The 27,578-nt window shown below is 45.4% G+C and overlaps 2 protein-coding genes and 1 long non-coding RNA gene across 7 annotated transcripts in view; all 3 read left to right on the top strand.

The window, feature by feature from the left end:
* Nucleotides 1–4,341, top strand: part of LOC311151952 (uncharacterized protein) — a gene marked incomplete at both ends in the record, with an annotated part of 33,927 nt that extends 29,586 nt beyond the window's left edge. Inside the window, 4 exons of the mRNA XM_084202664.1 lie at nt 57–258; nt 1,359–1,575; nt 2,657–2,743; nt 4,106–4,341. Of these exons, the coding sequence (XP_084058790.1) occupies nt 57–258; nt 1,359–1,575; nt 2,657–2,743; nt 4,106–4,341 (742 nt within the window). The remainder of the gene's footprint in view (nt 1–56; nt 259–1,358; nt 1,576–2,656; nt 2,744–4,105) is intronic.
* Nucleotides 4,342–4,432: 91 nt separating this feature from the next.
* Nucleotides 4,433–9,002, top strand: LOC311151389. The gene is made up of 6 exons (XR_014615995.1): nt 4,433–4,551; nt 5,009–5,214; nt 6,754–6,914; nt 7,370–7,416; nt 8,080–8,296; nt 8,727–9,002. It is a non-coding gene; the product is annotated as an uncharacterized lncRNA (long non-coding RNA).
* A 4,811-nt stretch (nt 9,003–13,813) lies between these two features.
* APMAP (adipocyte plasma membrane associated protein) lies at nt 13,814–26,383 on the top strand. 5 transcript variants are annotated; one of them, XR_014615986.1, is made up of 10 exons: nt 13,814–13,951; nt 16,773–16,889; nt 17,386–17,501; nt 18,685–18,777; nt 21,998–22,114; nt 22,615–22,789; nt 23,849–23,983; nt 24,346–24,538; nt 24,797–24,984; nt 25,539–25,644. XR_014615986.1 is itself a non-coding variant. In XM_084201578.1 (9 exons), exons 1-9 carry the CDS (start codon nt 13,860–13,862, stop codon nt 25,746–25,748), a joined length of 1,248 nt encoding a protein of 415 aa, XP_084057704.1. In that variant the 5' UTR covers nt 13,814–13,859; the 3' UTR covers nt 25,749–26,383. The 5 variants fall into 5 exon arrangements, 2 of the variants coding, with proteins under 2 accessions (XP_084057704.1, XP_084057705.1); XR_014615987.1 differs by having other exon boundaries at nt 24,797–24,894; nt 25,539–25,631; XR_014615988.1 differs by having other exon boundaries at nt 24,797–24,979; nt 25,539–25,578.
* The last annotated feature ends 1,195 nt before the right edge of the window (nt 26,384–27,578 follow it).

Below are 27,578 nucleotides of genomic sequence, written 5' to 3'. Positions count from 1 at the left end.
CACAATTAACTGAAGGTATTACCACCAACAGGTCCTAATTTGGTTTTGTTTTCCAGGGTGAAGTCTGCCCCTGGTGGACACCTCCACCATCCAAAAGCCCAGGTCACATCACCTGCAACTGTGGAAGGAAGGGAGTCACTCCAGAAGCTTTACCATCTCCTGGAAGCCAAGGGCTTTCAGACAAGGATGGAAGGAGTGGCACTCCTCCTAGACCTGTCCAAAACCAGGCCCCAGCTGATCTCCACTAACATTGTCCAAGTATGTATGATACCTTTATTTTTCCTTTCATTTAGCTCCTTTCCCAAGCCTGCAGAAGTAAAGTTAATTCAGTGTGTCTTGGCACTACATCCTGCCTGTTTGGGACAGGCTGGTCCCTCTTACCCAGACAAATTTAATTCAGGTCCAGGCTTCAGGACAAGTTCTTTCAGTCCAGCTGTATTTGTCTGGCAGGTGCCTATTGCTGCCGTTGATCAGATGATGGCAGAATTTCTGCTGGTGCAACTGCTGCTGTCTCCTACTCCAAGTTGGGTTAAGTGAAGGGAGTCCAGCCATTGAAAGCATGGCAATTATTCTCTTGACAGAAAATAGGTTTGGATGGGGAAGAGAAGTATCAGGCTGGGTTGCTTTAAACAAAATGTTTTTAAAAGGATACTTCTGTAAACTCCATCTTGTCTTGCATAGGCACAACTCTGGCTACTCATTTCCATCCTCATCTCTATTCCTCTTGGTAAAGACAGTGCTCACCTTTCTTGGGGGGCCTTTTTTTCTCTTTGGAAAAGGAGGAAAACAGCTAAGGACAGGTCTATCCTTTCTCCTCCCAGTAGCTGCTTTTCCCCTTTTTCCAGAAAATGGTGCCTGATACTGTGGCTGTCAAGGGACTGAACTGCTCTAATGAAAGCTGTAGAGCACATTACAATTCAGAAGTCTACCCGTTAGTTAGAGAACTGGTCTGGATCCTGGAAGAGTTGACCAGAGCCCTGCCCTTCTCCAGACACAGACAAAATAAAACTTAGATCTCCTCCAGGCATAGTTTTGCCAAAATCATAACTGCCCTCAGTACTTGAGGCAACTGTATTAAAAAATGGGCATGGTAAATATCTGCTTCCATACTTCGAAAGCAAAGAGTTTTGTCCCCAGCCAAAACTCTTAAAAAGAGATTAAAAGCTTTCAAGCAGCATGAGGTTGCACAACCATTCCAGTGAGTGGCCAGCAGGAAAACGGTGAAATTGTGCAAGCAAGGCCTGACCTGACAGAAAGGATCACTTTCATCTTTTATATTGCTGAGTGCTCATTGCTACATCCCCTCTTCAAACAAGGTCATTTTAATCCAGCTTTCATGTTGTTTGTTCTCTTCACAGATTTTTGATTATTTTGTCCCAAGAATAAATGACACACACAAGAAAGTGAAGCAGAAGGCACTGGAGGTGCTGGCAGAAATGATTGGACTCCTGGAAGATGCCCTGAACCCGGTGATGATCCGTTTGGTGGAGGGGATAACAAAGAACCTAAACTCAAAGGATCCCGGGGTTCATGCTGCAGCTGTGAACGCACTGGACAACTCCGTTTCTCATTTAGGTAAGGCTGAGCCTGGGCATGGACTCTCCTCAACTGTGTCTCTGTCTCTCCCACACAAGAGAGCCCTGAGTGCCTTGGGAGCTGTTGCTGTCTGTGGAATGCTCCAGCTGACACCCACCAGAAGTTGTGGAGGTGCAGTCCTTATGCACCATCCCAACAGGCTGGAATGTGCAGCAGCATTTCCCAACAGTCCCAGGCTCCTTTGGCTCTGTGCTGCTGGTCTGAAGAGCAAGTCCTGAACTACAGCTTTGCTACAATTCAGAGGCAAAGGGGTTTTGGAGTTTGCTTGGGCCCCATCTGACTTCCCAAATGAACAGCTTTGCTGTTGGCATGAAGGGACATCAGCCCATCAGAGCCTCTGCAGAGCAGCCACCTGGAAGGCTCTATATTAGAGGCATTAGCTGCCTATTTCCCACCTTTCTTTTTTGTCTTCTTTTTTCAAAGGGGAACCGATGATTCACCAAGTCCATTTCTTTAGAACAAATTGGTCTAAGTCCAGCTGTCAGTGATGTCTTGTTCCACACGTTGCCTTGCGTGGGGCAAGATGGCAACAGCAAATACCAGCCTAGCCAAGGGCTGCTGTAAATTCCTTTGCCACACAGATTTATGTCATCTCTGAAAATGCTGCACTGGGGGAATATGCCTGAAAAATTGAGTGTTGAAGAGGCAGGTCTTCAGGGGTAGTTTCCACTTTCTCCACCTCAACTGCTCTGTGAAGTCATGAACTGCCTGAGTCAGTGCCTTTCTGTGTCCCACGTATGGGCTTCTTCCTTTTTGCTCTGGGATGCAAAACCTTTTCACTGCTTCCATGTGACTGAACTCTTGAGATCCCTGATGTGAAATGTTTTAACATCGCTCCTGGGACAGCAGACAACTTTGGATTTACAAACGTGAAAGGAGAGCTTTTCTTTTGGAAGTTTAAACCCTGCCAATTAGGCTGGAAGGAAAGAAGAAAATAATTCAAACATAGCAGAAATTGACTATATTGTATAAAATGGGGTTGCCCCTGCCCTTTCCCTCCCCACTGTCCTTTCTCCTATGCCCTCAGAAGAGTGAGCAGAAATGTGTGTTTCACTTGTAGATGAAGTATCCCTGATGAAAGAGCTCAGCCACCAATGGAGCCAACTGAGTGGTGAAGCTCTGCTGGCGGTCACGGAGCGTATCACAGGTATGGCCTCCCCTTTTAAGCCAAGAGCTCTCTGAGGGAGTATTTACAGGGAATGCCTGTGAACAGTCAGTAGAGTAGCTCCTCCACATCGGGAGGTGCTGAGCTTGTCCCTCCTGCCCAATAGCCAAGGCAGGTGTATTTGGCAGGCTTTCCGTGGCTGCTGCAGAGCTGTGCAGCATCTGAGATGGGGGAAGAGCTCTCACTGAGGCTGAACTCTCACTGAGGCCCTTCTCAAGTTCCATAGTGACCAATGTCTTTAATTGCATTTAAACTCAAATGAGGTCCCATTTTAAAATGGGTACCTAACCCTTTTCCTGCTTAGCAGAATTTGTTTTTGGGTACTTCAGGAGCTCTTTCAGTGTTGATGACTGCTGGTGGATTAAAAGCATAGAGAAAATGAAGTCTCTTCCACCACAGAATAGTTAATGGCTACTACATAACATTTTGCCTGATAAGAAAATAAGACTGGTTTCCTGAGCATTTCAGATTTCGATCTCTCAGGCAAATCTGCCAGGCGAGGAGCCTGTTGGCAGTAAATTTTTGTTTGTGTTTGATATAGTTCAGTTCAGAAAATGAGCAGAGAGCAGATTCCAGAGATAATGTGAGAAAACACTTGTGTTTTGGCTAAATTTCAGTCCCCTGTGCAGCCTTTTTCTCTCTCTCAATGCCCCTATTTCACATTGCAAGAAAGAAATGCCATTAAAATGTGGAGATGCTCAAATGCCAGGGCAATGGGGTCTGGGTGATTCTCTAAGACACCCTGAGGTTTGAAAGAGCTCTTTGTTGGAAGCCACAAAAGCATTCTGCCAAAGACACCAGCTAGTCACTGATGTTTCTCATCCAGCTATCAAGCAGCACTCGTCTCTGGTGGGCTGGAGTGTTGAAGTATATTCTAATACTGCCCTTTGCTGTGTGCCATGGAGCAAAGGGAAGAGCCAGATTAGATTTTTGGCCCTTGACATCAAAGTTACAAAAATGGAATCATCCCTTTTATTAGAAATCTCCCAATTGCCTCTCTAGGGTGCATTTCCAAATCTTCTGTGTGGGTTTAGACAACTTGTTAATGGAAATTAAAGGCAATTTGAGGTTTCATTTGTTGCTCAAGCAGAAACAAATTGTAAAATAATTTAGTAAAGGTACAAAGTCTGCCACAGCTGCAAGGCTCTGGTTGTAGAAATTAGTTCTGAGGGGTTGGTGGTTCTGTTTCAGGGATGATCAGCTGCATTGCCCATTTCTGGGTCATGGGGCTCTGTGTGCGATTTCACTGATCTTGGCCAGAGGGGCATCCTAGAAGCAGAGCCAGAGGTAGATCCTTGTTTGCATTGAGGCTGGTGTTAAGGAGCTGTGTCTCTGTCCCTGCAGTGCTTGTGGAATGGGTTCATGCCAGGAGCGCTGAAGTGGTCCAGCGCTACGCCCTGCCCGTGCTCTGGTCCTGCCTGGAGAACAAGGCGCTGCCCGTCCGAAGCGCCAACGTCTGCACCGTGGTCACCAAGCTTGCCTGTGCCCTCTGCGAGGTGATGGGCACCCAGCTGATTAAGTGTGCTGAGAGCAAGCCTCCACACGTGCAGGAAAACCTCGCCAGCCTTTTGGGCTGGTGAAGGTTTAAAGTCCTCCAGAAAGTTGCCAGAAAGTTGGACACCTCCGGATGGGAGTTTTAAGCTGCACCAAAAATGACAAAATACTAAGGAAGGGTGAGCATCTGCCCGCGCTCTCTCCATTGCCCTTCCTAGTCATGGCATAGGGGGCCTGAAAAAACTCCAAACCTGAGGACAAGGTGAAGACCAAGCATGGATCAGCCTCACAGAGAGGTAAGCGGGGAGCTGGGCTGCTCTCTGTTGAGAGGAAGGGTCTTGTGGCAGCCCAGAGAGGCTGTGCACATTGCCAGGGAACACTTGTGCCCTGCATGTGCCCCCTGCAAGGAGCTGTGCTGCTGCCAGTGCCCCTGGAGCTGTAGGGCTGCTGAGCTGTGGGGCAGGGAGAGGAGCAGGAGGCTGTATGTGCAGCTGAGCCATTCCTGGAGAGCACAGGGCTCTGGGCTGCCTGCTGTCCCAGGGCAGCCCAGAGGCCAGGCTGTTCCTGTGCTAGCTCTGGGGAAGTGGGTCAGGATTTTCCCCCTGGCCTGCTTTAAGGTGTTGCTGGTAAGAGCATGATTCCCTGTGCAGCTCTTTAGAAGTTTCCAGGAAGTCTGTCCCAAGAAATACAGAGATTAATGTGCTTAAGATTTACTTTGTGGAATGTGTTACATTTTGTGTCTCCACTTTGCAGGCCTGACTGGCTCCCTATTGCCCAGAACCTTCCCCAGACATGTCCCCCTTCATTCCGTCCCTCCAAGACATTGCCTCCCATCCGAGAGAGGTCTTCCATCAAACCAAGCAAGATATAGAATAGAGAGAAAGAGAAAGGCAAAACTGGCACTGGCTACAAAGATATCAGAAGAAGCAACCAGGAACAGAGTTCAGAGGGAAAAGGAGGTAAGGTAAGGGGAGACCAAGCTAGGTCCAGTATGGTAGATTTTCACTTTACGTGCTGTAGGCAGAGCTTAGAGACCTTTTCCTGAGCTGTGAGCCCAGGGGAGCAGCTGAGCCAAGGAAGAGCTCAGCTGGACACCGTGCTTCAGGCTGTCTTTGCAATGGGTGTGTAGTGCAGACTTCATGTGCTCAGCATGTATCAATAACAGGAGAGGTCTTTGAATGGTTCCTGGGCTCTGTTGTGGCTTCCTCCTCTGTCTCATGGCTGAGCAAACACCAACAAAGCAGTCAGAGCAGCTAAAGTTGTCCAATCTGGAAAAGCAATCCTTCTCCATTTACTAACCTCTGGGTATCTATGAAGCACCTCTATGTCTTGGTGGTGTTTTCTGTCAGCTGTGTCTGCTTTGGGTGGAAAAACCTGTTTGCTGGAACCTGCCAAGTCAGGTTGTCTCAGCTAGTCAGTTGTACAGCCATGCCCTCTGCACAGTTGTCTCTGATGCTATTTCCCTACTCCATCAGCTTCTGGGCAGCTGTGTGCTCTGGCATGGCTTTGTCCAGAGGGAAGGGATGGGAGGTGGCCATGGGGAGAGCAGCCCAGAGCCCAGGCACACGATTGCCTTTGCAGCAGGGCCAGGACCTGCAGTTGTTTTGGGTTTGCTGTGGGGTGCAGGAGGAGGCAGATGAACAACAGCTTTGGTAGGCACAATGTCCAATCCAAGGCTTGGCTACTTGATTTCAGCCTTGCAGAGAAAAGGGCCAATGTATCCCTTACAGGAACTGACCCTTGCAGTGAACTTTGAACAGGTCCTGATTTGGCTCCTTAGCTGGGCCAGAAATGATGGCATACTAAGGATGGGTGTGCATCTGCCCCTGCTGCCTCCAGCCCCATTCCTGGCCATGGCATGGGGGCCCTGGAGCAGCTTGGGCAGGCAGAGAGCTTGCAGAGAGCAGCAGGGCAGGGAGCTCTGCTGAACTTCCTAAATGGCAGAGAGCCTGAGATGATGGATGTGTGGGAGCTGGAGAGCAGCGAGCATGGCGAGAGCTCAGCAGCATCTGGGCTCCAAGGCTGCTGGGGAACTGTAGGATGGAAGGGCAGCAGCAGAAGGAATGAGGGGCTGGAGGAAAGCAGGTTTTGACATGCTGCAGAATGGCTTTGTGGGGCCATGGCTGGAGATCAGCACTGGCTGTGAGGCACCTTAGGGGCAGGGAGAGCAGAGTGATCTAAACCCACTGCCATGCCATCCAAAAGGCCAGTGGGGGCAGTGGCACCCCAGAATATCTTGGTGTCAAACATGGGGATGCCATCTGGGAATGCAGCCACACTTGCAGAGGAATGAGCATGAGAGGAGAGTTGTCAAACATGTGACATCATCTCTCCCTCACCAGTTCCCTTTGCATTCCCCATCCTGTGCCAAGCTGCTCCATCAGTTTGACTTGTTTATTCCTGCCAGGTCCCACTTTAAGGCTTATCTAAATGTCTTGAGGCAGGAATGGGGGCAAGGCTGGATGCTTAATCTGAGCACTGTGTTCTACTCTTTCCAGGCTTCCTTGCCATATGCCAGTGGTGGGGAAATGAAGAAGGTGTCACTGAGACTGCCTTTGATCCCCCCAATTCCCAAGGCAGGACGTCTCCCTGTTGACAGTGCTGCTGGGTCTATCTGAAGCTCCCTCCAGATGGATTTGCAGGAGTCCCAGGAGATGAGGTAAGCCAGGGTGTCTGCTGCTCCAGTGTGCTGTTCACCTCACTCTTCCCATCTCCTGGGGTCATTTTGCACAGTCAGCTGTCCCATGTATTTAGGCAAACTTCTAGGCATTTGCCATTTTGCCCATCTATGATGATCCAGCACAATGTCAAACCCAACAGCAATGCCCCAAGAGCAGAGGTGGTGGTGGGGAAGAGGAGGTAGGGCTTGAAAGCATCTCAAGATTGGTCCTCTGCTGGACTTGGCTATTATTTCATGCAAAACTTGGCCAGCTCTGTGTGACTGCAGCAACTGAAATTTTAAGGACAATTAATCAGCTTTGCAACCTCTTGGGGTTTATGTGTTACTTTTGCTCCTTCATTGGAGTGACCATGATAAGTAGGTTCATGGTACACCCATTCCCTCCCTTCTCTTTCTGCCTCCTCATATGTTCTTTTGTCCTCCATTCTCTCTAGGCCAAGATCCAGCAGCAGAAGACAAGAGAAGATCTCAGAACATGCAGGTAGGTACAGAGCATGTCTGTCCTAAAATAATGACCACAGAATACTTGACTCATAGGTGACATTTGGAAAGCTTGGTTAAAACCCATTCTTTTAAAAATTTCTTAAAATTAATTTCAATTCCTTGACTGGCTCAGTGGACTCTCCCAGATCCCAGTCAATGGGAGTGTTCTCTATTGTTGCAGTGAAAATTTCTGCCATGTGAAGTGTTGAGTGGCAGGAGCTGGAGTGGTACCTTGGGGTCCTGGAAATGCAGCACTGAAAACAAAACATTCCTCTCCATCCTGGACATGCCTTTTCTCTCCCTATAGCCTTTATAATGTTAGATATTAGTAGAGAAAAGAAAGGCATTTAGCATGAAATGAGAATGTTCCCACTCCTTTTCTCCTTCTTTTGAAGGAGAAAACCTTTCCTGTTTGGAAGGAAAGGGATCCTGTAGTAGTGAGTCAGCAATGGGCAGCACAGGAAGTAGTAGAACCCTTCTCTCTTAGCTTGCCAGCTCCATATTGTTCAGAGAAAGTAATCTGATGCTAGTTTCACAAAAAATAAAAAACCAAGCAATCTTTTCAGTAACTAAAATATACTTTGAATTCTTGAATCATTAGAAGGGCTGATTATAATGGCGTGAGTTCAGTTAAGTCACTTCTCTTGTACCTGGTCAACAGCTTCTTCTGAATCTACCACAAAAACCCAAAGAAAGAAGGAAAAGAGCTTTCAGTGTAGGACAGGACCAGGGATGACTCTGTTCCCAAGGGAACTCACAGACCTGATCGGCTTGGAATGGAGACATCCCCGGCCTTGGGAATGGAGGTGTGGGCTCCCTGCCGGCTCAGGGGGCCTTGGCCCAGGAGCCCCAGCAGCATGGATCAGCCTCACACAGAGGTAAGGAGAGAGCTGGGCCACCCTCTGTTGGGAGGAAGGGTCTTGTGGCAGCCCAGAGAGGCTGTGCACATTGCCAGGGAACACTTGTGCCCTGCATGTGCCCCCTGCAAGGAGCTGTGCTGCTGCCAGTGCCCCTGGAGCTGTAGGGCTGCTGAGCTGTGGGGCAGGGAGAGGAGCAGGAGGCTGCAGGTGCAGCTGAGCCATTCCTGGAGAGCACAGGGCTCTGGGCTCCCTGCTGTCCCAGGGCAGCCCAGAGGCCAGACTGTTCCTGGGATAGCTCTGGGCAAGTGGGGCAGGGTTTTCCCCCTGGCCTGCCTCAAGTTGCTGCTGTTTAGAAGCTTCCAAGGAATCTGTCCCATGAAATACAGAGTTTTAGATGCTTTAGGTTTGCATTGCAGGCTCTGATAGATTTTGTGTCTCTACTTTGCAGGCCTGGCTGGATACAGTCTTACCAAGAAGTTTTGTCCCGTAGTTTCTGATTTTCCTGTATCAACCAAGTCCTTGCCGACAGTCCAGAAGAATTCTTTCCTCGAAGATCAGTAAGAAGCTGACGACTATCCAAAGAGTGTTTCAAGACTGGGATTTATGTTTTAGGCTTCACAGAAGTCTTTCCTCGAAGATCAGGAAGAAAAGCTGAAGACTATGCGAAGAGTGTTTGAAGAATAGGATTTATGTTTTAGGTTTCATAGTTTCAACTGTACATATGTTCTGATATTTAGATGTAGTTTTGAATAAAAATGTTTTTATTATATCTTTAAATTTTGATGATGTATTTTAATTGTATATATTTTATTTTGATGATTTTTAAAAACTAAAAAAATAAATAAAATTTAAATAAACCACAGGAGAATGTGAGACCAGGACCTGCTAGCCTAGAGGTTATGGGAGTGCAGCTCACTCCACGTGCCAGTGTCTCACCGCGTCCTTTCCTCACTGGGCCTCTCCTCTTCCTCTAGTGCCATATTTTTTGTGTGTTATTTGTGCTGCTCTTTGTTACTTGGCATTACAACGAGGCCACCATTGATATGTTTGGGGGACAATGGATCAAAAAGATCCTGTGTAGCCAAAAGTTTTCTACCTAGATGCATTCTGTGCTCACCTCATGCTCACTCCTCTGCAAGTGTGGCTGCATTCCCAGCTGGCATTGACACCAAGATGTTCTGGGGTGCCACTGCCCCCACTGGCCTTTTGGATGGCATGGCAGTGGCTTTAGATCACTCTTCTCTCCCTGCCCCTAAGGTGCCTCACAGCCAGTGCTGATCTGCAGCCATGGCCCCACAAAGCCATTCTGCAGCATGTCCAAACCTGCTTTTCTCCAGCCCCTCATTCCTTCTGCTGCTGCCCTTCCCTCCTATTAAGTGCATGCACAAATTTGCTGAAGTTCCTTTTGTATAACTTTGGTTACAGAAAGTTCCTTACTACTTCCAACTTTTTTCCATTTCTCTGCTCATGAATTTTCACCTCTATTCCGAAGTATCTGCCATGTATTACAGTACTTCTGACAGAATTCACTTCACCTGATTCTAAGGTTTAGGTAGTTCTCTTTCTGTCATACAGAAATACATGAATTCCTTTGAAATACAGGAGAAATACAGAAATTCTTTTGAAATACATGACCAAGAAGGTCCTTAGTCAGGCTGACTAAACCTGGCGTTACACAGCTCCAGCAGAAAGCACAAGCACCTTAAGGAAAATTTCTGGGAATGTTGTCCTAGGAAGAGCAGAAAAGCTCACATGTGCACAGTCCAAGCCTCAGGGATCTCCAGACACACGGATGATGGGAACATCTGGTTATGTAGAAGTGCTGTATGTATCTTTTCCTGCTTATGTGTTGAACCCAGTTCCCACTGGTTAATATATGATCAAGCCATGTTTCTCACCCCTTGGATCAATATTAAATATTTCATATTAATGTTCAATATATCTTCTGAACATCTGCATACAGCTGTTGTGCAGAGGGACATTTTCTCCACACTGTGTCTCCCATAGAAGAAATACTTCGCAGGAGAAATATTACTGCCTCAAAATTCCCCATTTTCAATTGCAAGTCATCTCCATTTGCAATTCACACAGGTGCCCAGGATGGGCTTATGATCTAGCAGCTGTTCTGGAAGGCACAACTGCTGCATGTTCAGCTTTCCTTTCCGTGGCCCTGAGCGAGGAGGGAACTGAAGGGTGCATGAACTGCCTGAACCTCCTACAATCTTCTATAGAGGGCAAGCAGAAAAAAAAGTGAAAAAAAGTGCTTTTCCACCAGGCGTCCCTTATGAACAGGCAGAGCCAACAGCGTGCAGTGATAAGCAACTTGTAAATATTCTGCTCCACCAAGCGTCTGCAATCGGATCTGCAGCACTGGGAAAGGCATGGAGAGGTTCTGCTGGAATCCCCTCTGCCTGAGACTGCAAACGATCATCGTGTCTTTCCCCATTCCGGTTCCGGCGACAGGGGAACAAACTGCCTCAAGGCACCAAGGAAAACTACTTGAATGTAAGAGGTGTGGGACTCCAGGGGCTCTCCAAAATGCAGTTTATTCCATCCAAGATGTTACAGCAGCCCAGGGTGGTGGGTGACAGAGCTGTGCCTACAGATGTCAGCTCCAGCTGCAGGCAGGCCTGGAGACCCTGAGTTTAGGTTACAGTGCATTATAGACTTTCCTTTGCTGAGCATCTTCATACATGAGAACCAATCTGTACCTTTACTTTTATCTATAGCCTAGCATAACTACTGTAATTACCACGTTCATGTTACTGTTCTCCAGTCACTAAAAGTCAGTACATTACAGTTTAAGCTAGAAGTTGTTTTTCAGTTTTCTTGCAGTGGAAAATTCTGAGACCTTTTTTCTGCTTGCAGCATTTCCTGACTTGTTTGCCTGTGCTATCTTTCTGCTTGGTAAAAACATCTTCTTGTTTGGGGTGGGTTTATCCTTTGCTCTAAGCCATAAAAAACCCCTTCCAACTAACAGACCATTTGCCTCCCTGGTTATCCAGTCAGACTGGCTCAGCAATTCTTTTCTTCTGTATCAAAACTTGCTTTCATTTCTATTCCTTCTTCAGATTCTACATTCAAAAATCTTTCTGCCAAGCAGACATATCTGTGAGACTTTCTTGTGAAAATTTCATCCTTCCCAACACTTGAAACATTTGGCTACAGCGCTGGATGGTGTTCTGAGGAGAAAGATGGATGATATATTGTCATAATATGGGAATATGACAACTACACACACCCCTCAAAAAACACATCTGGAGCACCAATCCAGCTTGGCAATTTCAGGCTTTTCTTCTAAATCTTTCCTCACTCCCACGATGAGGCACAAAATAATTTTTTTTTCATGGCATACCATAACATTGTTATGGCTTTCATTGTTCTAGACTAAAAGGTAGAACATATATTTGAAAACAAAACCTCTCAAAAAAAGTCACTAAGATTTAATGAAATATTAAAAATGTAAAATCAGTGTGTCTTCTTCTAATATTGAGGATCTTGCCCAGCAGAGAACAGTTATGCACAGATAGTGCAATATGTTCTCCATCCTCACACTGGGGAGGTTTTACACCTACTCCCCAAAACAGCTTTCACACCACAAGAGACAGGAATTGTGTCTCTGAAAAGGTTTTCTTGAGCTGTGGTAAATATAATTCAAGCAAACTTTTATTAGCAGTGGTAAGGAACTTTCTGTAAGCAAAATTTATTCAAAAGGAACTTCAGCAACTTTGCACATGTCCCTAATAGGATAAATCAATGTATTTTTTTTATCAGACACCACCATGAATTGGAAAAAAATGCACTATTTAATTTTAAGCAAAATTTTAATTTTAGTTCATAGGCTCATTTGTATTAAAAGGAGCTATTTCAAAATCAAATTCACATAAAGTTCAGCATTTAAATAAGCTGAAGTTATCATTGAAAGGCAAGGGCTCTGAATGACATTTCAACAACCTTGTGCAGCAACAGAAAAAACAAGAACACACAAAACCAGAGCAGCAATAACATCTCCCAGCGCACAGGATGAGGAGTGAAATTGTGCCCCCACTTCAGTGCATTGTAAAACACCCCCTGCAAACTGCTGCAGACTGGAATCCTGACTCCAACACTCACCAGGGCTGGGGGAGCTGGAAGAGCAGCTCTTCCCATATTGGAGTTTGCTTTTTCCACCTGAAGATGTGCAGGCAGTTCAACATGTGAAAAATGCATATTTTACGATTGGCTTTCTGCAAATATTGAAGTGAATATTATATGTGTTGTGTTAGAAAGTTATGCTGTATTAATTCTCTTAAGTAGTGTGTTAAATAGAGATTTAGGTTATAACATACTGTTAAAATAAAAACTATGCTATGTAGGATATTTTTTTTTAAAGAAAGGGTTTGAATGGAGATAGCAGCCACAGGACACCTGAATCTTTCAGAGAAAGAGAATTTATTGCTCCATTATCAGAACAAACGAACTCCTTCCTGCCTTGCTCAGCCCTGAAGACGCCGTCAGGATTCAGAGGAAGAAGCTGACACTGCCCAGACAGAATCCTGTGTTTGAATGGAATTGATGCATCATGGATGGGGTGTATGAACAGGCAACAAGCTGTTGTTTTAAAGGGTTAATCCTCTGCTAACGTGGGTCCTTTTTCGGAGGTACCCAGACTGTCCCTAACTCTTTGTTTTTATTGTCTCATATTGTCCTAATTCTAATTGTCCAAATTATTATTACTCTAATTGTATTGCTATTTTTATAACCATTTTATTACTATTAAACTTTTAAAATTTTAAAAACAACTCATTGGCATTTTCCACAAACAGTTGCTTTCAAAAACTGACTGAGCACATTCCCACGTTGACACTCCCATCTCCCTGCTGTTGGACTGGCAGGGAGTTGGACATTGGTGGCTCCTTGCAGAAGGAGGTTGCCCTGAATGCTGTCAGTCACGGCACTCAGCTTCCTTAGTCTGAAGCTGAATCTTGGCTTCAAGCAGGAAAAGGAAACCCAAGTAACTTGACTATGGTGAGAGTCAGTAAAAGCTTAGTTAATCAGAAAATCGTATTATTTGTTTGGAGACGTTTTCATATTAGCGAGGAAATTTGGTCGCGCCTTCCTTGTGGTTACAAAAAAAAAAGTGACAGGAAACACTGCTTTGCCAGTGAAACCTGTTTAAAAACCTCAGACATACGTCAAAATCCCAAAAAAATACCTGTAACTGAGGCCCAGTGAATGAGCGAGAGCCACACTGTGTATGGCAGTGTATCCAAATGACAAAAATCCCCAAACTTTCCTATGGCAGGAAATAATTCCTGGCACGTGCGGAGCATCTGTCACGGTCAAGGGCTCTCTGGGAAGCTTCTCGGCCATCCCAGGGCCTGGAGGTCACCGCGGGAATAACCGCGGGAGCCTGAGTGGGCGTGGCCGGGATGAAGGGCGTGGCCCGGGATGGGCGTGGTCCAGGTTGAAGGGCGTGGCCCGGGTGGTGGGCGTGGCCCGGGTGGTGGGCGTAGCCCTGGGGGCGGGGCTGTGGTTGAGGGGCGGGGCCGCGGTTCCGGTGCGCGGCGGCGGCGGCCGCGGGATCGGCCTGGGGATCGGGATGAATGAGGCGGAGGGGCTGCGGCAGCGGCGGCCGCTCCGCCCGCAGATCATCACCGAGGACAGCCCGGCGCAGGAGGCCAAGGAGGGCAGGTGGGAGCCCGGGCGGGGCGCCCGCCGTGGCACTGCGGCTGCAGGGCCGAGGCTGGGCCCGGTCCCGGAGCGCTGCCCGGGAGGGCCCGGGGAGGGCGCGGACACCGCCCGCATGGCGCGGCAGGGCCCGGGGAGCGGCGGGCCGGGCTCGGAGTGCCCGGGGAGGGGCTGGAAGGGCTGCGGAGCTGCCCCGGGGCTGGGCGGTGCGGAGGGGCTGGGACAGCGCCTCACCTGTTCTGGCGACCTGCAGGAACAGCTTTTAACAACAAAAAAATTGGGTTGGTCTTCCCCTGCCTTCCCCTGCCTTCCCCTGCCTTCCCCTCTCCTGTTTATCTTTTGCCAGGAAAGAAATAATAGTTATCCCGGTGTGGCTTGTACAGGTTTATTGTGGGTGTGATTAAGTCCCGTGTAATTGTGGTTTGTCTCTTTATGTCTTGGTAATAGTTTAAAGAGTAATCTGTAGTTTTTCGACTGATCTACACGTGTCTGACCTAGTAAACAGTCTGTGGCTAAGTTAAAAAAAGATTCTATTTACAGTTTTCTGTTTAGGAATTTTACAAAAAAATCGCTTCATTGTGACTAAAGGCACTTGCAGTAATAAAGGGAGTGGTAGTGTTTGTTTTGCCTTTCGTTGCATAAGGTAGCTGATGACTTGTAATACTTTTGTTCACCATCTATTACAGCTCTTCTGATTTGAGTACTTTGCAGATTCTTATCTCTGCCCTTTGAGGTCATGAGAATGAAAGACTGATGGCTTGCACTCAGTCCCTGTTTTTGGAGGAGAGCATCAGCATCCCTGAGCTTGAGAGACTGCTCCTCCTGCCTTCAGCCTCTCTTGGTGTTCAGATCAGTTGAATTTCTAGGGTTCTATCACTGACCCAGAGTATTCACTGGGGCTGCTCTGCATGAAAATAGTGGAGGAAGTTCCTGGGCCTGGCCTTTTTCTGGCTGGTAGCCATGGCAGAAACTCTTGAGGATAGATGCTTTTCTCTCCAGCCCAGCAGCTCTTCTGCCAAGGGGATGAGGCAGCCTGACCTCCTGGCTGTGGTGACCCATAGTAGCATCCTGCCAGCTTAATGTTGTCTTCAAGAGCTGGTTTAATGGCTTGGCTTTTTGGTTGTAGTGACAACTAAATTGCTGTAATTATAGCTGGAGTCCTGGTAAGTTGCTTTATTGAGATTTGGAGCTGCAGGCCATGTAGGATTAATCACAGAGACACAACTGACTAAGGTTTTCTGTTTCACTGTTAGTGGACCTTTACCTCAGTGATTCTCTCCAGTGACTGACAGTTGTCACTATTCAATATTGTGTAGATTAGGAAGGATTCTGAGTAGATGACTTTTTAGTTTATTTTTTTGTAAAGCTGTTGAGTTTATTTAAATTCTTGTTGTTTCAGCAGTGTCTAAACTAGGTCTTGCAGTTTGCAGGCTTGAAGTGTGACTTTGCTTGTCACCTTATTCTTCCTGCCTTTTTCCTTTATTGTCAGTTCCTTGCAAGTTTGCTTGAGGATCAGAAGTATGGCCCTTGCTTAGGTCATGCTTTTAGGAGCTTTAATTAGGTTGGCTTTGGCAGATGAGTTCTCATTCTGTTCCTGTTCATTCCCAGCTCCTTTTGTGTGAGCTGTTCTCAGCTATCACAGAGGTGCTCAGGTGTCTGCTGGCAGTACTTTTAGTCTTACATTGTTGAGCTTTCATCTCTTGAAGGACAGTGGGCAGACCAGGCCAAAGGCTGAAGTCTTTCTGTACACTTGGGGATTGCCTTTTATCCATACACCCTGCTCTCGATTCCAGATCCAAGGGGACACAGACTGCGAGGTTTTTGCTTCCCCAAGACATCTACTGTTAAAGTAGGAAGTGCTTAAATCCTGCCTAAATCCTTGTGCCTAGTTCTGTCCTTGCTGTTCTTGCTGATAATCCCAAAGGTTACCTTGATGCTGATATCGGTACCCCAAGTGCATGTGTGTAGCTGCCCAGTTGGGATATTTGTGCTCTGGGCAGTGGTTCATATTTCCTACTGTCTGGATGATTGGCTAATGAAGGACAAAACAGTGGAAGTGGTCCAGGGATTAGTGCAGCACCACCAGGCACTGTTTGTCTTTATTTAACTGATCCTGTCAGGAGCCTGGCTGGCTGGGCCAGTGAATGGTTCAGAACAGCTAAAATTAGATGTGCTGCTTTCCCAGTTCAAGGCTAGGATTTGTTGGGCTTGGCTCTCTGCTTTTCTCTGTAAATGCCTGGTTGATTCCTCTAAAACTTGTAGAGAGCAAGATACGGTTTTCTCCCGTGGAAGAAATTTTTACGTATTTTACTGCGTGTTTTAATGCATGAAGAGAAACTAATTGATTGCTTTTGTGTTCTGGGGTTTGAGTTTCAAACCAGTGCTCACTAAGTTAAGCACACATTCCTCTGTGTTTGTTGTTTTGGTGGAAGTTTTTATTCAAAACTTGTGCTGGATAGAAACCATTACCAAAACTAAAGATCAAGTTAAAAAAAAAAACAACCAAACCACAACCAAAATATCCTGTTTCTCAGGTGGTTTATTTTGGTTTGCCTTTTTTGTTTGTTTGTTTGTTTTTATTTTAGTCAGCTGTAACTTGTAGCATGAATGAAACTTTCACATAAAAATGTTCAGCCTTTTATGCCAGTATCCTGAGACCTTTCTCTTATCCTTAGATGTTCAAAATGGACCTTGAAGGTGAGGATGGTGGTTGTGCAAAAGTGTTACTGTTTCCTTTTCTGAAGAAAAGAGGCTGCTACAGATATTTTGAGGGCTGTTGTATCTGAAAACAACCTTAATCCTTTTTCTTGTTTGGTTTTGGCAGTACTTACAGCAGCAAGGTGTTCCGTGTTACCTTCCTGACTTTGGCTGTGTCTGTGGCTGTGCCACTGCTTGGAGTGACAGTTCTCCTGGATTGTCCTATAGACCCTCAGCCCATAAGGTAAAAGGTTCTTTTCTTTTGAAGCAAGTGTTCTGGAAGCCTAACTTCTCCTGTGTGCTCTGTTGTTGTGTTTCAGCAAGCAAGAGTTAACAGTGCAAAGTGCTTCTATCTGGACTGAGAAATTGGGGAGTGATTGCAAAATTATCCACAGCCAGTCTGTTTCTGAGCCATCTTGTGCAGTTATGTGTCCCTGCTGATCATGGAAGGAGCTGAATTACTTTCTTTAATCATTAATCTAGAAAATGATTGTCTGCTACCCAAGCTGTCAGTGCAGCTTGTAATTACACAGGTGCACTCTTGCCTTCTGTGAGACAAGAACTGCATTTTCACTGAAGGCCAAGTGCTCAAGCTACTGTGACACTTTTTGAACTATGCTTTATGTAAAGCATAAGTTAGATGTGTAGGAATTGGCAAACTGGGGGGAAAATTATCAAATATAGTGCTCAAGAATGTTTGCATTTTGTGCAAAGGATCACGTGCTCCTCCTGTTTTGTAGCCTGAAGGAGCCTCCCCTCCTGACGGGTGTTTTAGAGCCCAACACCAAGTTACGGAAAGCTGAACGGCTGTGGGAAAACCAGCTGGTTGGACCAGAGTCCATTGTCAATATTGGGGGTAAGCACTGGCAAAAGCAGCTTCTAAAGAAGGCTCTTTAGACGTTCTTCCATTGGCAAGAGTTTGTTCAGCAGTAGCTCTCTTAGATAACAAACTCTGGGAGTTATTTTCAATATGCAGATTTTCTTAAAAGTAATTCTGTTATGCAAAAAAACCTTGGTTCTCTATGCTGTTTTTCTCCTCTTTCATGAGTTTGAAATAAATCTCGTTATCACATTAAAAATCCCTGTCATCCAGGGCTGAGACCATCAGCAGTGTAGTCAAGGGCTACTTGCATTTGGAGGAAATGGTCCCATTTTTCATTTGGCTAGCTCTTAACTGGGAATTAATATTTAGAAGCTACTACCTGTTCTTTTAAAGCTCATTGCTGGCGAGTGAGCTGAATTTTGTGGTGTTGATCTTTGCTTTTATGACAGAAATAAATCTCAAGTTGATAAATAGCTTATTTACATTTTAATGCTGTTGCACAATATCATATCACATGTTCATAACTCCCTCATATTCCAGATTAATAACTCAAAGCTTAGATTCTTCTTGCAAGAAATCTAACCAACACAGGTGCCATCCTGTGCTTTCCTTTTGTGGCAGGTGGGTTCTTCCCAAGTCACAAACCCATGCCACCTCTGAGCAATTTCTTAATCAGTTCCCTGTTCTTCTGATGCCATGAGATCCTTGTAGTGGGAACACTGCATTGTGCAGGAGTTGTTTATTGTGCCTCCTGAAGGAGGGGTAAGATTTGGAACTACTCTTAACCCTTACTAAAAGATCCTTCAGTGCAGGAGGTGCTCAGTAGGTGCCATATAATTTCTTTTCCTTCTGCTTTGTCTTCTAATTTATTAGTAAAATATTTGTAAGAAATTACATTACCCAGTAAGAAGCTACTGTAAATTCTTCCCTCGGGTTACACTTTTTTACCTGTATCTGCTAACAGTGTGCTAAAGGGATTACCTGAAGTTATTGATTTTTTTATGTTGCCTGGTTTCATCAGTCTCGTGGGAAACTCTTTATGGAAACCTTCCTGCAAGGGACAGCTGACCTATGAGTGAAATAATCAACCTGACTGGGAATAAGTTTTCTGTGAATAAATGAGTTGAGTTCTCCTTATTCCCTACTTCAAGCTAGTAGAAGGATGCTTGCCAGTATTGTTTTGTGATCAACCTAATCACACAAGTTGTTTTTGCAGATGTTCTGTTTACTGGGACAGCTGATGGGAAGATTATCAAAATTGAAGATGGGGAAATACAGACAATAGCCAGAATTGGCCATGGTCCTTGTGGTGAGTGGCAGCTCCAGAGCACAGTGTGTTTGAAAATGTCTGGGTCAAGGGCATGTGTTGGTTAAACTGTGTTCAGTCTGGATTGCAGGTGCACATCTCGTTCTGCAGGAATTTGTAGCAGAAATATTAATGTGTTTGTATCAGTGAAGTATGAGTGAAAATATTGGAACATTGGAAGGAAGAGTAGAACAGAGGGCCATAGGAATGGAAATGGCTGGTCTTGATAGCAAAGCACACAGTTTCCAGCTGTAAAATTAAAGAATGCAAGGAGGTTTTGTGTCATGACTACCAGGCCTTCACCATGGATGGTGTGCTCATGGAAAATTCTGCATCTTATCATTGGGAAGAAGACAAGAATGAAGTGCATCACAAATAACATTCCTTTTCCTGTTAGTCCATCCAGAAAAAAATGGGCAGTAACCTGGTCTAATATTTGTGAAAGCTGAAGTTACTGAGATTCTGAGCTGAAGGGACACCTCATAAAAACTGAGGACTTCTAAACAAGCATGAATGAATGAACTTGAGCTAATTTGTGAGTGGAAAAGTGTCTTGGCTTAAAACAACTTTACAGACAGGACACTCCAAAATGAGTTATCTCTCCTTGTATTTTTAACCCTTCCTTTTTCACCAGTAAGGAGAGATGAATGTGAGTAGATGTAAGTGAAAAAATAGCAGTTGACTAAAAAATAAAACAACAACAACCAAGATAACAGTAACAACCACTAGATACAAATGTGCTGAATCTTGTTGTCAAATAAGAACAGCAACCAAGCCTCCATGATCACAGAGCCCCCTCATCCACCAAACAACAGCCATCATGGAACAAGGACAAAGCAGAAGAATCCTCTCCAAAACAGTCAAATGCTGGTGATCCATCTGCTGCACACCATCTGAGGAGCTCTGCTGACAGTGGCAGCTGGAACTGGGCCAGTGGCTGGGACTCCTGGAGAGAGGGGATGGTGCTGGTGGAGCTGTCCTGGGTGGCAGCAGCAAAAAAAAGATCTGAAGGAAACCTCCTCCCTGGCCCAGAAATGGAGCTGCCCCTGGCAGCAGCTGCCAGAAGGATGTTACAGAATCCTCCAAAGCCTGGAGGTAAACAAACCTGCCAGGCTGCTTTGCACTGCCTTGACTCAGAGAACCTGCCCCAGAGAGCTTTCTTGGCAGACCGGCCAAAAAAAGCTGCAGCCTCTGCTCCCAAGCCCTAGGGAGAGCAGAGGAGCTCTGTGTGCCTGTTCCTTCTCTTTTAGAGACCCCAGGTCACCTGCCTCCATGAGCCTGGGCTAAAACACCCCAGTTCTTCCAGCTCCTGGGTTCTAAAGGGACAGCAGTCATCTTGGGCAGGTTGGTGTAAGGAAGATATGGGATAAAATACACATTTTTTTTGGTTACTCAGGACAGAAGGACAGCAACTTACTTAGAGATTTTTGAGTATAAATATCACCTTCCCCATCTATGGAATTTTGCCTTGCATTTTGTTGTACCTCTTTCCCTTCCTGTGTTTGTAAGCACTGTGGGAGTTGTAGCTGCACTTGCTTTAGCAGAGATCCAGCATTGGTCATGGTATTTTCTCACTGCTAAATTTCAGTTATTTCTTGTGGAATTCTACACCTCTTTCTGAACAAATTATTTGCTTCATTTAATGGGATTTCTGGAACTGAGTGAGGAAAACTGGTAGCAGCTTATTTATTGCAGAACCATCTCTGTGGGGAGCTTAATGTCCATCTCAGCAGTGCCTGGGCAGTCTGAGAAGCCTGGCTGGCTGGTGGTTGTTGGGACTGATGGGAGTTTTGTTTGTGGCAATGATACAGAAACTCACCTGAGGTCCTGCAGCCCTGTGCTGATTGCCAGTTAGAAATTAAGGTCAGAACTGTTGCTGTCCCTATTAGCTCTCATTGACATGTCCATCATTTATTCTGTGTGATTTTATGAGGATGATTAGACATCATTAGACTCTCACATGATCAGGCTCTGGGCTGGCTTGGCAGCACTCTCTTGGCTGCCTGATAAGTAGAACAACCTTGGTAGGACAGCTGATGGGAAACTGGATTTAGGCATGAATGTGGGTGGGGGTGGGTGTGAAGAATCACCTTTCTTTCTCCTGCTCATTTCCACTAGACTTGAGCAGCTTGGGAGAGGTGGGAACGATGTGCTGCCCTGGTTCTTTGGGGCCAAAGTGGTGATGGGGAGCCTGGGCTTTTGTGCTCCTTGAATTTGGAGGTGGAAAGGCTGTAGCCATCTGCCTTCTGCAAAAATTTCTCTTGTAAGGTATACGGACTGCTGATGTTCTGAAGTTCTTAGCTCTTCAGGCCTCAAATATCTCCTTGAATTTATCTAAATTCTTCAGGTTTGCAGAATCCCCTTTCCTCTCTCATATAGAAGTCTTCAGTGTCTTTGTGTTGAGAAATGAGCTGTTCATGACAATTTGGACCTTTTCAGAGAAAGAAACGGTTTTTTAATTTAAAAATTATTTAATTATAAAAACAGAGCACACACCCCTCCGAACCTGCATAAAATTGATTCTTTTGGAGAAAAAGGATTTTGTTAAATCAAATTTTCTGATTTTGCCCCAGCCTGGGCAGCTGTTAGTTATTAGCCTGACAGATTCTATGACTGTCTCTAGACTGGTGAAAATATGGGATGGGGATATCTGTTTCACTCCCACCTGGTAAAGTAGGAATCATTTTTAAATGAATGCATGTGCCATATGTATGCCATAGAATTTTTATAAGCCACAGTTTGACTCAAAGGTCACATGTGCAAGCAGAGGAAAAAAACCAAACCAAACCTCAAATATTTTATTCTCTATTTTCCATCAGCCAGTGATGTCTGGCTGCTTCTCAGGAAGCAGGGCGGCAGCACGTGTAGAGTTTGTTTTGGAAGGCAAATGTAAATAATAATTGCTTCCCCATCCTCCTTCTTTTTCTTAGCTTTCATATCTCAGCTGACACCATGTGGCATTGGATGTCCCTTTGGTCAGTCTGGGTCATCTGTCCTGGCTGTGTCCCCTCCCAGGATCTTGCCCACCTCCAGCCTGCTCAGAGAGCATTGATGCTGTGCCAGTCCTGCTCAGCAGTAGCCAAAACACCTTTTTAGCTGCCTGTGCAAAGCACAGCACAGGGAGGGCTCTTCATCTCAGCCAGACCCAACACACCTGTGTAGGTACCCTGAATGCCTTGTATTTATTTCTGTTTGGAAAACCATTTGAAACTTGTTTCCTAAGGAGGCCGTGAAGATGAGCCGACGTGTGGAAGGCCACTTGGCATGAGAGTGGGGCCCAATCACACCCTGTTTGTGGCAGATGCTTATTATGGACTCTATGAAGTTGATCCTGATACAGGTATGACTTTTCTGCTCCAAAGTTTTCTTCCACTGACAAATCTGGGCTTCATTTGCAGTTCTGGCAGATGCTGCAGGCAAAACAATGCCTGTCTTTTTTTGTAAAGTGATGTGAAGTTGTCTGGATGAAGTGAGTCATGCAAGAACTTGATATTTATTTCCCTGTAGCAGTCACTTCTTCTCTGTGTCTGGCTGTCTGGATCAGAGCTACCAGTGACTTATCTTCTGGCATTACATAGTTTTTGTTGTTAAAATTGGTATCCTAGGATCCATGAATAGAGCTCTGTTGTAGCTGTTTTGGCTTTCATAAAAAAAAAAGAAAAAGATTGATACATAAAACCTTTTGTCATGTTTGCTGTACTTTTGTTTTTGCCTTGATCTCACTGTGGTAGTGAGAAGCTCTTCACTTCCCTGTAACCCAGATCTACACAAAGTGAAGAGAGATGCATTTTGGTGCAGCTACATTGTGTGTTTGGTTTTTTTTCTTCTTTTTGTGTCCAGGTGAAACAAAGATGCTTGTGTCAACCAAAACACCAATAGAAGGCCAGAAGTTGTCCTTTGTAAACGATCTTACAGTGACCAAGGATGGGAGGAAGATCTATTTCACTGACTCCAGCAGTAAATGGCAAAGACAAGACTACTTGTTCCTGCTTATGGAAGGCACAGATGATGGGCGGCAAGTATCACCTTCCCTGTCTTGATTTAGGGCAAATTTGGGAGAAAACCTCCAAAGGAGGCCCCTCCAGAAAGCAAACCCACATAGCCCCTCCCCCCAACTGGTTTGGGAAGGATTCCTTGGAGAGAGATGGAAAGAACCTGTTTATTTAACAGGCACAGCACTCCCAGCACACAAAATGAACAGTACCAGATGACAGCACTCTTTCACCACTCTGAAAAAGATGACAAATTCAGAAAGTCTCTCCTGGGGGTGGTTGCTCTGTTATCAGTCCCTCTGGCACTGGGGCAGCTGCTGCAGCCACAGGGTGCAAACTCTTGGTGTTCCCAGGTCCCAGTCCAGAGCAGGTTCGAGTTGGTCCAAAAAAGGGAAAGGAAAAACAGTCCAGGGAAAAATTTGGACTGCTTAGCTAAACTAACTAATGAGCAGAAGCAAAAAGCAAGAGCAAAATGCAAAAGCAGCACTATGTACTGCCCCGTGTGTGTGTCCCACCAGCCGTGGGGGAGCAGGCTGATAACAAAACAAAACTTTCCCTCTTCAGAGCCAGTCTTGAAGGCACAGAACACAATATCCAGTGTAAGCAGAACACACAAATGGGGATGCAAGCATCATAACGCCACCCTAGGACACCAAGGCATTTCACTTGCTGTCAGCTCAGCTGTAGGAGTGCAATTCACCACTTCCTTGATCTTCACATTTTTTCTCTCTATAAACCCACCTTTGTAAACACTGCACTGCGCAGGGGAGGGTGAGGGATTGTGTGGGTGTTGCTAATGAGACCTGCAGCAGTATAAATGAGATTCCCCTTTTTCCTTCAAGAGGACTGACATGGAGTTTTGTTTTAAAAGTGAAGGTGTTAGCATTATGTTCAGTCCAACTCCTTCATGAATGCTGCCACTCAAGTGCCTTGTTATTTCTCTTGTGTTCACAAACAAATGCTTCCTGGCTATTCTGCCTTCTTAGCTTAAATGTGGTGAATGTCAGAAAAGACGGAATGCCTGAAGAATGAAACACAGATGCATAAATATTCATCTTCCCTCAAAAATGGTTTCTTTTCAGCCTCCTTGAATATGACACAGTGACAAAAGAAGTGAAAGTCTTAATGGTGGGGCTGAGGTTTCCCAATGGTGTGCAGCTCTCTCCTGCAGAAGACTTTGTTCTGGTGCAGGAGACAACCATGGCTAGAATCAGAAGGCAAGTATGACTTTGGAATTATTTCTAGTCTGTGTAGGGATTGTTTAAATAAATGAATGGAATGACAAAAGAAACCCTACACTTCAGTTATGCCTAGTTAAAAATGACAAAGAAGGGTACCTTCCTCAATACCTAATTTTTTTATTTCACTTTAAACATCTGGGTTGCATAATCTTTCCATCATGGGCTTCTTAAGCACAGTGGAGTAAGCTACCTTTTTTCCTGGGGAGAAGTGTGTGGCAGTGCTGTATTTCCCTCTACCAAAATAATAGGAAAAATTATTTTTTAAAATATTGGGACTGTCATTTATTATTTAAACTGATTGAGTTTAGATGTTCTAATTTATTATCTATACTTTTCAGGTATTATGTGTCTGGGCTGATGAAAGGTGGAGCAGATATGTTTGTTGAGAATATGCCTGGTCTTCCAGACAATATCAGGTTAAGCAGCTCTGGAGGATATTGGGTAGCTATGGCAGCTGTAAGACCCAATCCTGGATTTTCTTTGTTGGACTTCTTATCTGAAAAAACATGGATTAAAAGGATGATATTTAAGGTAAAAAAAAAAAAAAATTAAAAGAACTTTTTTAAAAAATATCACCTTTAGTAGAGGAATGGAAGTGGTAAATATTTGTTTGTCCTGTTTCTTCCTCTTCGCAGGAGGATTTAAAAAACATTAGGTGCTGTGGTTAAAACTGTTGTTGCTTTCCCCTGGTAGAACAGACCTTATATATTAATAGGTAGTAAAATTTAACATTTGCTTCTTTGAATAGCAGGTACACATCTCTTAAGTTGCCTTCCATCTTGATCTTAGGAAAGAAAAAGAGACTGTCTCTAACCATGCAGCAAGACAGGATCTACATTTGGATATGTGAAGACTTCACCTGAAGTGCCTAAACTGCTTAATGCCAGGTGTCTGAAGAGCATTTGGGAAGTGTGAGCTGTTCCCATGACTGCCCTAGGCACCCTAGGAGACAGTGTGCACGTTGTGGATGGTGTTAGGTGACATTTTGTTCTGGTTCACTTATGCCTGTTTTTGTGTCACCCCGCTTTCGGATGAGCAAGGATAATGTGGTTTTTTTAAGGGCTAAAGAAACAGCATGGTGCTTTTTAAACAATGCAAAGACTTGAAAATACCTCTGTCCTCAAAAAAAAAAAAAAAAAAAAGAGCAAGCAGTGCTTAGGATTTCATTCCAGCTGAACAAGGTCTGTGCTGTCCCTGTCTCTCCTGGTGCAGTGCAGGAGCTCTGAGTGATGCTGTGGGGAGCTTGGCATCAGCTGCACCAGAGCAAGCTGGTGTCTCTTGTGTGGGCAGCCTTTCAGCCTGCCTCTGGACTAGAGTGAGCTTCTGCTGATCCTTTTGTTTCTTCTCAAGTTGGCTTTACAGATATTGATGTGTTAACCCTGTGTAAGAGTGTTCACTCAAAATGTGTCCTTGTGTTCTTAGCTGCTGCTTCTGAGGAGCTTGGAGTGGTCTTTGCCTGTATGAATGTCTGAGATCAGATTGTGGAGAGCAAAACCTTGTGTTGATTTTCTTTCTTCTTCTTTTCTTCCAGTTGCTGAGTCAGGAAACTGTGACAAAGTTTGTACCCAAATACAGCCTTGTTGTTGAACTCAGTGAGACGGGATCCTACAAAAGAAGCTTCCACGATCCCACTGGAGTGACAGTAGCTTATGTCAGCGAGGCGCACGAGCACAACGGGCACCTTTACCTGGGATCCTTCCGCTCTCCCTACATTGGCAGACTTGATCTCCAGCATGTTTAACTGCCTGTCCACATGAGTCCCACTGTCCTGTGCTACTCCAGAGCTGCAAAGGAAGCATGTGCTTGAGGCAGTGCGTGACCAAGTGACAAAAAGTGTGACAAAAAGTGACAGTCTGTTGTGGTGCAGAAGCACTGCGGCCATAGGAAGAGATGCAGTTTGCTGTACCTGTCCTCTGTCTTGGCTGACTGCTCATGCTCTGGAGTTGGCCTGTGTTACTGTTCATATCTGAGGACTATGGGGAGGCATCTTCGTTCAGTTCTTTGTTCCTCCAAGGAAATCCACTGATTTTCCTGTGCCCAGCCTTGTTTGGAATCATCTTGAACAGACACCATCATGTCGCCTTTAATGCAACTGTGTGTCCTCTTACTCTGGAAGGAATTGTGATGGATGGAATTGAATTGTGTGTGATTTGGGTGGAGGAGGGTGGCTTGCATGTGTTAATTTCTGTTTTAGTGCCTCCTGTCCAGGAGTGATTACAGTGCATGTTCTAATGTTCTACCATGGTGCTGTGGTAGAGGCAGCAACATCCAGGACATGCCTAGGAATCTAGTTATGCCGTTGGGTTTCTTCAGTCCCAGCCTGTGTAAGTAACATCAGACATTGCAATTAACTGTTAATCAACATGCAGAATCAAATTGGATCGTTACCTGTGGACTCCTGTGTTTCTTTATAGCATTGAGGTCAGATGATGAATGAAAGTTGCATTTTCTGTGTTATTAAGGACTAGTTCCAATGGGTCTGAAAAGGGTTGTTTGTAGTATTTCTTCCAGGTCCTGAAAACCTCCTGTTCATTATCTATGTGACCGTTCCAGGGAGAAGAGGGCTAGCTGCAGGAATCCTCTTCAACATGCTTTTTGTGAAGAACTGGTAAAGATTTTGGGGAAGGTTGGTGTATGAAGATGGATGTGGACTCAAATGGCACCTGTAAAATCTACTCTTGGTGGATGAGGAAGGCTTTGGTGGCAGTTTTTGGAATGCAATAGTAGCTCATGGATGCATGTCCAGGGGCTTCCTCTGTTAGCAGAAACTCTACTTGGTAAATCTGGAGAGTGCTTTGCTGCCAGCTATTGCAAAGGAAAGCCTGTGCTGTTATATTTTGTGGCTGGAATGGCTGGCAGCACAAAGGAATTCCAGACAAGAACTAAAGTTTTGTAAAGGAGTCAGGGATGAAGGGGCTGTGGTGGACTTTGTGCTCACCAACAAGGAGGGGGAATGTGCAGCTCGAGGGCAGCCTTGGCTGCAGGGATCATGAGGTGGTGGAGCCCAACTTCCTTAGGGCAGGGAGGAGGGTGTAGATTAAACTTGCTGCCCTGGATTCAGGAGGGCATACTGGCACCTTCAGGGATCTGCTTGGTAGAATACCGTGGGATAAAGCCCTGGAAGGAAGAAAGGCCAGAGAAAGCTGGTTGATATTCAAGGATCACTTCTTCCAGGCTCAGGAGTGATGCATCCCAATAGAGAGGAAGTTGGGCAAAAATGCCAGGAGGCCTTGTGTGGATGAAGCTCCTGGACAAGCTCAGACACTAAAAGGAGGCCTGTGGAGGGTGGAAGCAGGGGCTGTAGCCTGGCAGGAATACCAAGAGGTTGTTCAGGTAGCCAGGGAGGAGAGGAGATAAAGGTTAAAGTAAAGATAATGGAACTTAGAGGAGATAAAACTCAGAGAATTAAATGTGGCCAGGGACATCAAGAACAACAAGAAAAGCTTCTGCAGGTGTGTGGGCGATAAAAAGGAGCACTAGGAAAAATGAGGACCCTCTCTGGAAGGAAAGGGGAGACCTGATTGCCTGAGACATGGCACAGGCTGAGGTGCTCAATGAGATTTTTGCCCCC

The sequence above is a fragment of the Fringilla coelebs genome, assembly GCF_963513975.1.
Source record: "Fringilla coelebs genome assembly, chromosome: 3".
Classification (NCBI taxonomy): domain Eukaryota; kingdom Metazoa; phylum Chordata; class Aves; order Passeriformes; family Fringillidae; genus Fringilla; species Fringilla coelebs.
The sequence above is the reverse complement of the archived record's forward strand: the minus strand, read 5'-3'. Positions and strand labels throughout refer to the sequence as shown.